The sequence below is a fragment of the Xenopus laevis genome, chromosome 1S, assembly GCF_017654675.1.
Source record: "Xenopus laevis strain J_2021 chromosome 1S, Xenopus_laevis_v10.1, whole genome shotgun sequence".
In the NCBI taxonomy this organism is placed as follows: Eukaryota; Metazoa; Chordata; class Amphibia; order Anura; family Pipidae; genus Xenopus; species Xenopus laevis.
Window position 1 is genome coordinate 3029125 of NC_054372.1, and position 14897 is coordinate 3044021.

A 14897-nucleotide genomic window follows, 5' to 3' on the forward strand; every position below is an offset into this window, starting at 1 on the left:
TTTAGCCATCATGACCTCTTTAGCCATTAAACTGCTTTTATATAGCATTCCCTAAGAAATTGATGTAAAAAAGATCACAGTCCATCAGTACAGTTGGGTTCAAACCTGCCAACTCCCAGTGGACCAAAGAAGGAGCAGAAAGTACAGAGAATCAATCTGTTTTCTGGTGGATTTTTGGGGAACTTAGATTTATTTAGCCAGGCTAAAGTTCCTACTGGGTCTAATGCAAACGTTTTCACGATTCATCTCAAGTTCATCTCTAACATTTTTAAAAATTAAATGTCTTACATGTGGAGAAAAGGGCTTTGGTGAGAGAACTTCCGTATATGGGAATCTTCTAATATTCACAACAGGAGATCAATCTTTTACTATAGGTTTCTCAAGATTTCAGAATGGTCTTGTTGATAGAAAGCACATATTTCTTACTAGTTTCTTGGCTAGAAAATAAAGAGGCGCTGAGAGCCCAATCATGTTTCATTAGAAGGAAAGCACAAAGCGTATTTGCTTAAAGTGATATAAATATGATTCGCCATTGCTTTCAATGAGCATCTCTACAGAAACGGTTGTCCAACTAAAGTAAATCTCGTTGTCCTGACCATCTTCTTTCTTTATAATAATGGCTGCTCCAAAAGCATGTGCTGAAAACCTCGGTTGGCTGACCAAAATAAAAAAGCATGGATGATATTGATTGTCAACTGGTTCCATTTCTGATGCGGTCAATGCTCAAAACTTTAGAATCATTATGGTTCCAAGACAATCTTTGTGTAGATGTTTGTATGGTTCCAGCAAAGCCAGACATATTATACTGCCATGTTTACCATTGGGTTCGGGATTCTGTATAAAAAACAGGATTTTTCTGGCATGAATACTTTTAAAGGTTTTTATTTTGTGTATATGAGAGTTTTTCATCCTACAGCCAATGGCATTCCGGGTATTGTGTTACCCTGGCAATTTCCAGGTTTGAGGGCATTTGGAATCGCCTCGTGGTCATTTCAATGGTAGTTGCCCTGAGGAGACAAACTGCACACAATCACCCGGTGTGCACCCTGAAATTGTGTAGAATGCCATTTTATTAGAGATCATTCAAGAATGCCCCCACAAGTATTGGAACTCTGAGATAGAGAACACATATTGATGCATTAAAGCTTTGGGTGTCCAAACTCGCTCTTGCACTCTATGAATGGGGCATGTGGGCACATACTGGTGCCAGGGAACCCTGAAGCTACTACCACACTGTACCCATGTTCCCACAGCAAACTTACTTCAATAGGCCCCCAGACTAGCACCAAGTCAATCGGGCGCCAATGCGGTTTTGAATGCACACACCGGAAGGACTCAACCCAAAAATCTGAAAATGCTGGAATTATGGGAGAAATGCTGGATTAGGGGTAAAAAAATGTACATTTGCATCCAAAATAATAATGCTATGAGGTTTTATCTTTGGGAACTGGATGTTGCAGTTATTGAGGCTTTGGCTCCTGTTGATAAAAAAATAAAGGATTGGCCATTGTTGATGTTATTTATTGAACCATTTTTGGTAATTCCAGGGTATTTAGAAATGACAAAATTAGAAATCAAGAAATAACTTTTTTTTTATTTTGTGTTTGATGAAATTTGATGACTTCATGTCTCGTGCAATCCAAAGGCTGAAAATGTTTCAGTTTTATTGGTTAAAGCACAAAAAAAATCTTTGAAATTGTTCTACTCAACACAATTATTTATATAGCATAAAAGCAATGGGATTTCTGCCAAATTGAGGGTCTTGATATGGGATCTGTTATCCAGAATGATTGGTACCAGGACTTCTTGGCTTTCCCTTATTTTTGATTGGTGCACCAAAATGGACAAACAATTTAGCGGAATACTGAACAAAATCCAAAAATATATTTGAATATTATAATTTGAGAAAAATAACAAAATTGTAGAATTCAGTTGTCCTAAGCTTGAAACTCACAACACTTTGGATTTATTTCTGCCAAAAACCAAATCCTGAATTTGGCACATCCCCTAATGTTACTGCAAATAAAATCCAGCAGAATCGAAAACGTGTTTATATAAGCGGGGCACCATAGGAAATAGCATTGGTTCCGCTGAACATTCTGCATGTCAGGATTCCAGATAATAGATCCTGTTATTTCTGTTCCATTAAGAACAGCTGACATGAATGTTAATACTGTATTAATTAAGAAACAACTTGCCATATCAATGTTCAAATGCGTCTGAATTAAGGGAGTTCTGTTGTGCAGCTCTCTATACGGGGCCCCATATGCTTATATCTATGGAATTTTATATTGGCTTCATTAAAAAATAGTTTGAAATTGAAAACTTTTTGTTCCTGGCAATCCTCTGTCAGAAATATGAAAAGTGGTTCAATTAAAAAAAACAAAATAAAAGGAAGTGTTAATATTTGTCCATTTAATTTTTTTTTCTTTGATTTTCTATTGTATTGTTCAGATACTCTTCACGGACTCGGCAAAACATACCAAAGAAAAAGCTCTCTAAGAGCCAATGACAAGGTCTTCTCTTTTTTTCCCACTTGTTAGAGTATAAAAGTCTTTTGTTTGGGTTGCCCCAACATTTCATTCATGAGGGACCCCACTAAGCCAGATGTTTGATCAGGGAACCAGTCATTGGTTATTCAGGCTTTTTGTGATATGTGTACATTTTAGGCAACCAGCTATTTTTTTTTTAAATTTGATTCTAAAGATTGTGAAAACAATGTATTATTTTCAATTACCCTTTTTATTACCGGTTAAGAAAAGAAGCAGGGTTTGTGGGTACCACCTTGCAACGCTTAAGCTTCTCTTTGTCGACAATGAGATCTGGTCCATCCAAATGTGACTTCAGAGTGCGGCTTCTGGGTCTGGAATCAGTTAGAGGCAAAGCTTAGGCTGAAGGTGACAAAACGGGGCAGTATTTGGGGGTGCACTGATGCAGTACAGGAGTGGGGAGGAAGGCCATTTCAAAGCATTTGAGATCATTTGAGCGGCCTCTCATTTTCTGCACTTCTTTATATGTTTCCCCCTCTACAATCAACTTTTGAATCAGTCGGCGGTTCTTCTGAACAACAATGTGTAGGAGCCATTTGAGTGAGAGTTTCAGAGTGAAATGGACTATAACCAGCAGCACATTTACTCCTTCTTTAAAGGGGAAGGAAGCCTAGTCGGCGCAAACCCCCCACCCTCCCTCCCCCCCCTGGCCTACCTGTCCCGCTGGGCAAATGCCCCTAACTTGTTACTTACCCTTCTGCGCAGGTCCAGTCCAGGGAGTTCACAGACGCCATCTTCTTCCACGCGATCTTCTTCCTGCTTTGACCGGCGAATGCGCAGTAGGATCATTTCGCCGGTACGATCTACTGCGCATGCGCGTGACTTTTGGCGCATGCGCAGTAGATCCGTACCGGCGAAATGATCCTACTGCGCATGCGCCAAAACGCCGTTCACAGCAGGAAGAAGATTGCATGGAAGAAGATGTCGTTGGTGAACTCCCTGGACTGGACCTGCGCAGAAGGGTAAGTAACAAGTTAGGGGCATTTGCCCAGCGGGACAGGTAGGCCAGGGGGGAGGAGGGGAGGATGGGCAACAAACGGGAGGGGGGGTGTTGGGTTTGCGCCGACTAGGTTTCCTTCTCCTTTAAATAAGGGCCTGAATTAACTTTTTTACTAATCAATGGCATGACTAGTAAATTATTATAGAAATATAATCTCTAACAAAAACAGGTGATCAGGTTAGTGATGTCAGATTTTTATTCTGAACACAACTGTAGGGTCTACAATATGGGAGCCTGGAGGACTTGCAGTTCATGAGTTCTCTTTGCGGAAGTTAATGTAGTAATAAAATGTTTTTTTCTGTAACATTACACAATTCTACTTGATCTAGTGACACACAAGGGTTGACCCACAAATACTACGAGGACTGAAGGAATATTAGCAGGAAGGAAAGACATTAGCCCACAAACCCTTCCAGTCTGGGACTAAAGTACAAGTGGCTGGTGCCGGAGGAGAATGGATTCTGGAGAAGAATTTCCGGCTTTCCATCTGGTTTGTTATCAGACCCACCCATTGTATCTTCCCACTGGCAAATGATCTGCTTAGACAGGCTTGAAGAATTATTCCTTTTGGGACACAGGTCCAACAGTACAGTAAATCTATAACTCTATAAGTCAGCTCCTTTATTGTACTCCACCTCTAGGTTCCACCATGTCCCTTAATGTGACTGCTGTTCTAGTAGAAACTTGTTCTGAAAGGCTTTGAGTGCACAGACAATTGCTTCCAGTTCTACAATGTAAGCAGATACCACTAGCAGGTCCTCTGTACTGAGGGATTGTCCACATGGGCTTCCCAGTCCAACGTCAAGGCACTGCTAAAAACTCCAGGACCTTGTAAAACCCTTCCTCTTATAAAACACAGTTTGACCAAAACTGAAGGGGATGATTCAAATCAGATTAAAATATTTACCCCTAAAATTCACATCTAATTATCCTTCAGTCTTGGCCACCCCATCTAATGCTTTGGGCTCCTCTAGGGGGAACCAGACACACCAATTATCTAGAGCAAAGCAGAGAAACTTCTGATGTTCTTTGGCCACAGACACATGCAGACAGGCTTCCTTGAGAATAGTGGTACAAAACCAGGCTCCTAGATGTATGGCCTTTATCATTTTTGTGGCCTCCATCCTGAAGTTTAGAATATTTAGATACTGCTGGGAGAGTTCCAGAACAGGGCTGATCACTCTCCTTATTGAGGACATTACAGTTCCTCCACTAATGCAACATGGACAGAAGCTCCTCTGAGAAGTGGGATTATCTTTAGTGAAGCAGTACTATCTGGAATATGGACGAGTATTCAAGAACTCCTGGGAGTCCAAAGAAAAGGACTTTATTAGAATTTATTTTATGATTTTGTACTTCTGGAACCTGCCTCCTGCCACCTGCCAATATTTCCTGAGTAACCCGTCTAAAGGCAGATGGGGGCCTAAGCCGGCTTGTCAGTACAATAACTACACCATAACCAAGCAGGGCGTCCTACTAAACTAAACTTCACCAAGAACAACTGAGGTCTGCCATAATCTACCTGCTAATTTTGACTTTTCATGGACCATGAACATTGGTCACCAAGTATTTAGTCGGAGAGCACCCAATGCACAGCCACTTATATTATCAGCTGTTATATTATCACGCAGTTATATTTAGAGATGCACTGAATCCAGAGTTCAGTTCAGGATTCTGCCATTTTTAGCAGGATTCGAACCGAATCCAAATCCTAATTTGCATATGCAAATTAGGGGTGGGGAGGGAGACCTGGTGACTTTTTGTCACATAAGGAAGTAAAAAATGTTTCCCCCTTCCCACCCCTAATTTACATATGCAAATTACAATTCGGTTTGGTATTTGGCTGAATCTTTTGCGAAGGATTCAGGGGTTCGGCCGAATCCAAAATAGCGGCTTTGGTGCGGCCCTAGTCACATTATCACGCTGTTATATTATCCTGCTATTGTATTATCACGCTATTATATTATCCTGCAGTGTGTTCACTTGGGGGTCCCATCAGGCAGGTCTCTCCGCGAGCGCCCAGCACCTAAGGACTGTGGCAGCAAATGAAAACCTAGAGATCCGTCCCAGGCGTGGAATCTATGGATCCGGACAAGGAGGCCGCTGACCATGTAATACGCACGTATCCAGCCTCAGATGTGGGAATATGCGGAACGCAAGGGAAAACATTTTATGTGAAGCAAGTGCATTTATTGGCTTGGAAGCTTTTGCTGAATAGAAATAAATACAGTAACAAAACAGGAACGTGGATTGGGAGCAGTACAGAGCAGTGGGGAACCAGAGGCAACTACCTGAAGCTTCTCATCATCATGTTCTAGATTTGACTTCGAGAATCATCCCTCCTACATCGCTGTAGCAGGTTCACACACAACAAACGGAACAACCTTCAAATCACACCCTATGAAACAAGTGCCTCGCTCGCTTCTTCACCTTCCAGGTTTATGTTCCTTCTGCAGCAGGTCGGGTCAAGAGTTGCACAACAGTTCAGCAGTGTCTGTACTTAAACCAACCTGGGATGTTCTTCTCCCCATTTTCCATGGTTAGAGACCCAGCGGTGCCGTGATGTAGGGTTTTCAGTGGCGATGTGGTCTCCCCCGGCCTCGACCAGCTGGAGCTCCATCTACAGAGGATCGTGGGTTCTTGATGGTCTCGTCCACAGACAAGATGAGGCAGGCGGCTTCAGAAGCAGCGGTCAGTGCATTGATTCTCACAATGGCCGGCTCCCACACACACGCCTCAAAGTTATCCGCTATGTCTTCATTGTTTACATCCACTCCATACCACATTCCTCCCTGAAAATACCCCCAGTGTTACACAGCAGCACAAACAGCATAACTTATTATTCACTTATTATACAGGCCAAGGATCTTGCATATTATACCGGATAATGTACCCCCTACTGTAAATGATAAGGATATTAGAAGTCACTGAGGGGTTGTTCTGTGACCATATAAAGGCACAAGGCTGCAGGCTGAGTTATACAGGGAACTCTGAGTATCACTCATGTATTATAAGGGATAATGTACCCCCTACTGTAAATGATAAGGATATTAGAAGTCACTGAGGGGTTGTTCTGTGACCATATAAAGGCACAAGGCTGCAGGCTGAGTTATACAGGGAACTCTGAGTATCACTTATGTATTATAAGGGATAATGTACCCCCTACTGTAAATGATAAGGATGTTAGAAGTCACTGAGGGGTTTATGATTGCAGTCTCTCAGGCTTACCTGGGCATGCTTTGCTCTCAGCTTATTAAGGATGTTGGTGGCATCAAAGCCGGCATTGTCACAGAGCTGGCGGGGGATTATTTCTAGAGCTTTGGCGTAGGAGCCAATCAGAAGCTGCTGTTTGCCAGGGATCGTCCTGGAGTAATCCCGCAGGTACTTGGAAAGCTCCATTTCAATGGCTCCCCCACCAGCAACAACAGAGTCATTCTACAGAGAAATGAGTTGAGGCGTTAGATAGAGGCGCTAGAGCACATAAAAACCAAACCCACACATTCTGGAATTCTTTGTCACTGCACCTGCTGTAGCTTTTCTAAATGAAACATTAATGTAATAAAATGAAAAGGTCTAGTAACAGAAAGCAACCAAACATTGTCTTGTTCTTAGGCTCCTGGGGAGAGGAGTCGTACCTTGATGGCTCTCCGTACAATCATAATTGCATCATGCAGAGATCTTTCTGTCTCCTCCATGAACTGTTCAGCTCCACCGCGCAGAATGATGGTGCAAGTCTTGGCCTTTGGGCAGCCAGTGAAGAAGTTATACCTGCAGGGAGCAAAGCAGCCAATCATAATGTTTGTACAAGCGAGTAACACTGCACACGAATCCTTTTAAGAATGCTTGTGTGTATGAATTTGATTAATGCCCATGGGTTACCAGGAAACATGAAGATTATTTGCATGGAGACTATTATAAAGCCTCACCTCTCTCCTCCAACCTGAGTCTCTTCAAACAAAGCACAACCACCCAGCACATCATGTGTCAGGGCATTGACGCTGGTCTGTATGGAGCCTCCACAGGCCTAAAAATGACAAGGAATGGAGTCACATGACCAGTGTAATCAAGCAGTGGCTCTTTGCAATGTATTTAAGGAAGAATAAGCACATACAGTATGTAATCCTGATACCCCATATAACTAGAAGTAATAGCTGTACTGTAAATCCTACATTAACATTCGCATCATTTTGGGAAATTCACCTGACAGCGAAGAGTGTTACACTCAAATCTTACCATCATGGTTCTCTTGAGATCCTCCTCTGGGACTCTCCCCGCACAGAACAGGTCTCTGTCCGCAAAATACTGGGTGGCAACATCCCCGATGGGCAGCTTGGAGAGGACCACCTTGGCTCCAGACTTGTAAATCTTCTCCAGTTTATCATAGAGAATGTTCCACTCTGCATCTACAATTGCCTGGTAATCCTGCAAGGGACACACACACCAAGAGTTAAACTTGAGCACTAAATGGCACATAATAGATTTGAAGACACAATATTAGAAAGATAAAGATGTCCCTTCCCCAAGGCTTCCAGTTGCTGCAGTTTTGAATACCAAAAGGTTCAGCAATCCAGAAAAATGACAGACGGAAGCAGTAAAATATCTGTCACAAGTTCAATCAGCCGGCGCTATCACAACAAAAAAAGAAATGGATGGAGAATGACTGCCAAACTGATGTGATATCAGACATTTAAGTGACACTGCGAGGGATTTGAGCAGGGAAGAAGCCACGTCAGGTGGGAAAACAGAAAGCTGGGAAGAGTGCAGGAGAAGAGGGAAAACCCTACTGGAGAAAAGGGCCCCAAATTGCCTGCTGTCTTACCTTACAAACTACAGATACTGAGAATAAATGGCAGAGGCCTACAGAAAAAAGGGGGTAGAAAGTGGGAAACAAACAGGAAAACCCTAAAGATTTAGCAGGTTTGGAAGATGTAGAAGGAAGAACTGCCTGATGATTGGAGGGAGGAGGCCTTGAGCTGCCCCTAAAATGAATCCTTGGATATTTATTCTGTGTTGTGCCTGTATCTCCCTATCCAGAGAAATGAAGGTTTGCCCCTATAAAGGTATAGAAGAAAGCTCCAAATGAATCAGCCTAGCTGTCACCTTAATCTTTCAACATCTTTCTAAGCAGCACAGAGGCAGAATGTGACAGAACAGATCTAGTACTAAATGCCACCTCCTAGGCTGGAGCCAAAACCATTATTACTGGAGATGATGCTGTACAAGAGCTAAAAAGTGGTTTTATGTATTTCCCCCTAACTGCAGTCTCCTAGAACAAGAGAGAAATGGCCACAATGGATCTATGATGAAGTATCCAATCGATACAAAACGCGTTAGGCTGTATAATTGCACTGTAATAAAAATACTTTTTAACTGCCAAGTCTGCCTGGATGGTTGGTCTTTGGAAGTGCCCGCTCATTTTTTCTATACAGTTCCTGGCGGCAGTTTATTACCTCTATGTTGTTGACCCGGACCTCAGCGTTATCCTTCTCTGCCTTTAATTCCAGCTCAACGTTCAGAAGAGCGATCTTAGGGGACTCGTATTTCTTGGGCTGCATCTCGAAGCCTGCATAGGAGAAGGTTTTCTTGAAGGCCACTCCAGCCACAAGGTGAGAATCCTAAAGAGGGAAGAGAAAGCCATGAACACTAGTGATGCATATGAATATGGCAGACATTCTCATCTATAGATACTAGAACCCAATAAAACTCAATGTTCTTATTTCCCACGCATTACAAGGCAAATGTAATTCCACTTGGATAAAACCACTCACCTCCAAGGCGCCACCCTGGACCTTCTTGATGCCGATCATCTTCAGCTGCAGCAGGTCGTCCAATAAGGAAACCGCATTCACTACCATTTTAGCAAAGAAATCTTTCTGCCGGGCGATGAGCTTGGAACTTAGGGCAGTTGCTGCACACTTTTCCAGCAGGCTGCGCTGTTCTCTACAAAGGAAAATGGGACACATTTTATATTTACTAATGATAAATGACTGTGGTAGCATTAAAACAATTCGCTACAGTATCAAGGGCACAGTTACATTTGCAACAGAAAATCATGAAAAATAAATACCAAGATAAGTTTCACAAAACCTAAAGTTTAGGTTCACGTGGGACAAAACATGGACTTGTTTGAATCTGCCCGATGGAGAATCCAATTCAGAAAGATATTGAGACAATTCACCGTACTTCCCGCTCTTTGGAAGCACCAGAGGTAAGTGGTTCCAGCAAAACCAGTACACAGGTAAAAGCTCCGATTCTTTGTACTTTCTGATCCTGGGCTGCTCTTTTTCCCATGGTCAGGCAACAATCCTCCCCAGGTAAGAGAATCCAACCTTCCTGAGCACTGATTGTCTGCACTGTAATCTTATAGAGAGTCTATTGGTAAATATATCTAATACTTACTCTTTATCTTCTTTCTTCACAGTCACTGCAATCTCCTTGATCTTACTGACGGCCTGGAGGCAAGAGAGGCACCATTAATTTTATATTATAAACAGGAGGCCCAACAAGGACACATTTTTGGCCTACGCTTGAAATTGCTCCTCTGCTCTTTCCTGGGTCTGTGCCCAGAGACACTGCAGGGGTCTGGTCACACACATTCATTTTCCCACTGAAATCCCCCCCTTTTGTCCCAAGCCAACATAATGGGGCTTATTTATTAACAGTGGGCAAATTAGCTCCTGGGCAGTAACCCATAGCAACCAGTGATTAGCTTTTTCAGTCAACTGCAGGTTGAACACTGAAAGCAATTATCTGACTGGTTGCCATGGGTTACTGCCCAGGAGCTAATTTGCCCAGTGTTTATTAACGAGCCCCAGTGTATCTGGATACAGACAGCCCAGAGAGAGAGAGAGATTGGATCGTAGGGGCATCTGTAGAAATAAGTCAAATCAACTGTTTTTTCCTTGAAGATGTTTCACCAGTAATACAACTGGCTTTCTCAATTCAGATGACTGGTGAAAGGTCTTCAAGGAAAAAACACAGCAAGTCCAGTTGATTTGACTTATTTCTAGAGATGTACCATGACCCGGATGAATGAGAATCTTCACAAAACATTGTTGGGGCAGTTTCTGGGCCTGTGAGGATCTACCCAGTAGCCACAGGAAAAAAAAAACAAGATCAGACTTCAAATGAGGCCCAAAGACTTAATAAAATCCCTAATATTCCCTTAACTTTGCCTTTACTAACTACCAACTGCCTCTTACTGGTGCCATTGGTCTGAGGGGGTTCCTAAACAAATTTCATGTGTGATACTCACAAGTTGTGTGGCGGTGCGGTGAGCCCAGATGATGATCTGGGGGTGCAGTCCTTCCTCCACATACGGCTTCACCTGTTTCATAAACTCCGCTGCCAACAGGGTAACAGAGGTAGTGCCGTCTCCCACCTGAAACAACACGGACAGTTACATACGGCTCCTCGTCTGTATAATCAGCAGTTACACCTCAGTGTGATACAGTCATAGGCAGGGTAACAACAGGACTCCAGCGTTCTCACAGCCAGAGCATTTGCTGCACTAGCCCAGTACTGAAATCAAGGTCTCCCCACTAGCCCTCACTATACAGGCAGTTGTGAATGACAGGGGGCCTCACTATACAGGCAGTTGTGAATGACAGGAGGCCTCACTATACAGGCAGTTGTGAATGACAGGAGGCCTCACTATACAGGCAGTTGTGAATGACAGGAGGCCTCACTATACAGGCAGTTGTGAATGACAGGGGGCCTCACTATACAGGCAGTTGTGAATGACAGGGGGCCTCACTATACAGGCAGTTGTGAATGACAGGGGGCCTCACTATACAGGCAGTTGTGAATGACAGGGGGCCTCACTATACAGGCAGTTGTGAATGACAGGAGGCCTCACTATACAGGCAGTTGTGAATGACAGGAGGCCTCACTATACAGGCAGTTGTGAATGACAGGAGGCCGGAGCATTGAGCACATATTACCTCGGCATCCTGAGACTTGGCGATGTCAACTAAAGTCTTTGCCGCGGGATGAACCACATCGAGGAGCTTTAGGATTGTGGCACCATCGTTGGAAATTGTGGCTTTACCTGAAGAACAAACGAGGAGAATTACTGACCCCCATTATACAGCCGCAGCAGTGTGAATAACTCCCAGCGACCCCTGACAGATAGAGGCTTGTTAGACCAGTCACACAATTGAAGTGATGTAAAATCTGCCACAAAGCTGAGGGCTTCCCCGAGGTCATTTCTATGGCCAATAGGGGGCCCTCCTCCTCTAAGAAGCTTCTAACTGCACCCACAATACAGGGGCCACAAGTTGTGGGGGTGCAGCTGTTTCATTATATTTAGCAGCCAATAAGTTGTCTGATGTATTAGATGGAGGGGCATAGGGACTTGCTGTGTAATATCTCACTCACCTCTATCATCAACAATGAGTTTGTCCATCCCACGGGGCCCCAGGGTGGTGCGCACGGCCTCTGCAATCACCTGACACGCATTGATGTTACTGACCAGCTGGGGGACCCCCTGAGACGTGTCTGTGCCCTCCTTCAGCAGAATCACAGGTGTGGGCTGTAGAGAGAACATCACGGGTGAGTCTCTTATTCTCATTGAATGACTGACAGGGGGGCGTGGCCTCTCCATACTGACAACAAACCAGAAGGACTAGTGGGCAGGGCCAGAGCTGGGGGGCTCCGCTACCATCCCCCGCCTGGATCCGGTTTCCTCTTTAATCCCATTATAAATCATCCCATAGAAAATTACCCAATAGACGTCATGTTTTTTTGGGACAGAGATGCCTCATTAGTGGAAAGAAGTGACCAACTGCAACTTATCTGATGTACGTTAACGTTTAGTGAGTGGGGCACGGACTATACCAGGGAATGACAGGGTAGGGGAGACAGTATATTTATTATTATTAACATTTATTTATAAATCGCCAACATATGGCTCAGTAGTGTTAAATGAATGTGATTATACAAAGAAATCTCATACACAGAACATACAGAGGTACATACATGACAGTGAGGGAGGACCTATACAAAAGAGCTTACAATCTAAAGAGAATGATGAGGGCCCAGTCTGTCAGTACAGTCAGTATAGAGGGAGGAGTCAGTATAGAGAGAGAATGATGAGGGCCCAGTCTGTATAGTCAGTACTGTCAGTATAGAGGGAGGAGTCAGTATAGAGAGAGGAGTCAGTATAGAGGGAGGAGTCAGTATAGAGGGAGGAGTCAGTATAGAGAGAGGAGTCAGTATAGAGGGAGAATAATGAGGGCCCAGGACTGAGGAGAAGAAGTGAGTGAAGTGTAGGGAGAACGAGTGAGGGGAGAAGAGAATCAGGACGGGCCGGTCTATAGACTGAGGAAGGTTCAGGAGAGACTGAAGGGTTTGGAGTCGATAATGAGGGGTTTTTGGGGTCGGTAATGAAGGGTTTGGGGTCGGACGGAGGTGCCGCGAGTGACAGACAAATAAGTTCCTCAGGCCGGAGAGACAAGTGCGGGATTTGTGCGTCACGTGACTGAGGGGGAGACTCCGAGGCGAGGGGGAGGCTCAGGCCTCAGTGTGAGGGACTAGACCGGGCGGATGGCGTTGGATGGACGAGGATTAAACACTCACCATCATGTTGCTGAGCGGCGCCGGGTACAGACTCACAGAAGCCGGTCCTGCTCTTCCCACAATGCACCGGGAAGACCTTCAGGAACTTTCGGCAGCCAACAGCCAATGGGCGGGCCGCTGAGGGGCGTGTCTATAAACTGTCGCCTTGACAACGCACCCCGCGTGGCTGAGGCAGATTTTAACGGCCCGTCAGGTTGGATTATTCGCTATACAGCCAGTGTAACGTGCATCCTCGGGCGCAGGAAGCTGTACTGGCATCAGAAATACCTGTCCTAGGACGGAAAATAAATATTTTGCGCGGAGTCAGTAATGTTAGTACTCCCGGGCAAATATTCCGCTTCAACGCCGCCATTATGGTACTCCCAGGCAAATATTCCGCTTCAACGCCGCCATGTTGGTACTCCCAGGCGAATATTCCGCTTCAACGCCGCCATGTTGGTACTCGCGGGCAAATATTCCGCTTCAACGCCGCCATTATTGTACTCCCAGGCAAATATTCCGCTTCAACGCCGCCATGTTGGTACTCCCGGGCAAATATTCCGCTTCAACGCCGCCATTATTGTACTCCCAGGAAAATATTCCGCTTCAACGCCGCCATGTTGGTACACCCAAGCCCCTTCGTGCACGCGTTCTCTGTCATTGCCCGCTAGGGAAATATGTGCTGCTATATCTGTGGGATATAACCAAGAGGAACAAGCGCAAAACTCATGTTTTATACGATTTCTCGCTGTCCTACTCGGCACTAGGAGCCTACCTGTAGCTTCTTTACGTGGGAGAAATGAGTCTCTTAAGAAAAACATACATCTATGTAGTTGGTCACTTTAAAAGTCTTGGTCACGTGCTGGACATACATTTATTGCTTGGGACAAACCATCACGTACTGGGGCGTCCCCTGGGTACTATCAAATGGAACCTCCCGACCTGTTAAAGGATGTGTGAGGGCTGTACCATTCGTTTCTTTAGGGGAATCCTGTCCCTCTTGGATTCCCGTGTATTAGGCGGAATTTGGTAATTGTGGGAATGGGACGCGCAGCCAATGAGAGCCGCTGATCTGTACCAATAGGATGAGGGCGTGGGCGGGGCGCTGTAATGACAGAAATACAGGGTGCTGAGTGCAGGCGCTGCCGGCTGTTCCTCACGTTGGTGCTGCGCTTGTGTCTGTCCCTGGCGGCCCAGGGTACGTGTAATCGACTGTAACTTCTCTGCTGAGCTTACTGACTAACTGGACTAACTACAACTCCCAGCATCCTCTGTGCAGCTGGTCCAATGCTTGAGTGTTGTCCTTATAAGTCATATTGAGACAGAGCAGGTTATACTGAGCCTGTTACACAATCACTGGTGACATTCTGCCCCCCCCAGGCCAAACAGGAGCCTCATCTCAGGGTTATTATTATTTGTCATTGTGGGAAGGGGTCACTGTCCCCCAGGGGTCACACAGGACAAGTATTTAACCAACTTATATCCAACTTGGCCCAAGCTTTGCCTGAGATCCACTCCCCCTCCTCGTATTACTGGGAACCCCTCAGGTACCCCCTCCCCCACCTCTCCGTCTGTCCTGCCTCCCTCCCTCGTGTTCCTGCAGTTGTAACTTGTCTTTACTGCTCTCCTGCAGGTCTCCAATCCAGACAATATCTGCACCTTCAGCTGCTGAGCCCTGGGACATCCAGTACATCTTCACCGCTGTTATGTTTTGGGCAGCCGAGGATGAGTAGAGTATAACAGTTCTTTATTAGCAGGCTCTCATGCAGCCATTACACAACAGTAACTTT

The 14897-nt window shown here is 44.8% G+C and overlaps 1 protein-coding gene across 1 annotated transcript; it reads right to left on the minus strand.

The window, feature by feature from the left end:
• Positions 1 to 5717: 5717 nt before the first annotated feature.
• cct7.S (chaperonin containing TCP1 subunit 7 S homeolog) lies at positions 5718 to 13221 on the minus strand. Its single transcript, NM_001093568.1, is given in 12 exon segments — positions 5718 to 6341; positions 6778 to 6984; positions 7185 to 7317; positions 7476 to 7573; positions 7783 to 7971; positions 9000 to 9164; positions 9318 to 9489; positions 9949 to 10001; positions 10805 to 10930; positions 11493 to 11599; positions 11929 to 12082; positions 13129 to 13221. Coding segments are annotated over 12 exon segments (1629 nt in total). The 5' UTR covers positions 13135 to 13221; the 3' UTR covers positions 5718 to 6122.
• Positions 13222 to 14897: the final 1676 nt, after the last annotated feature.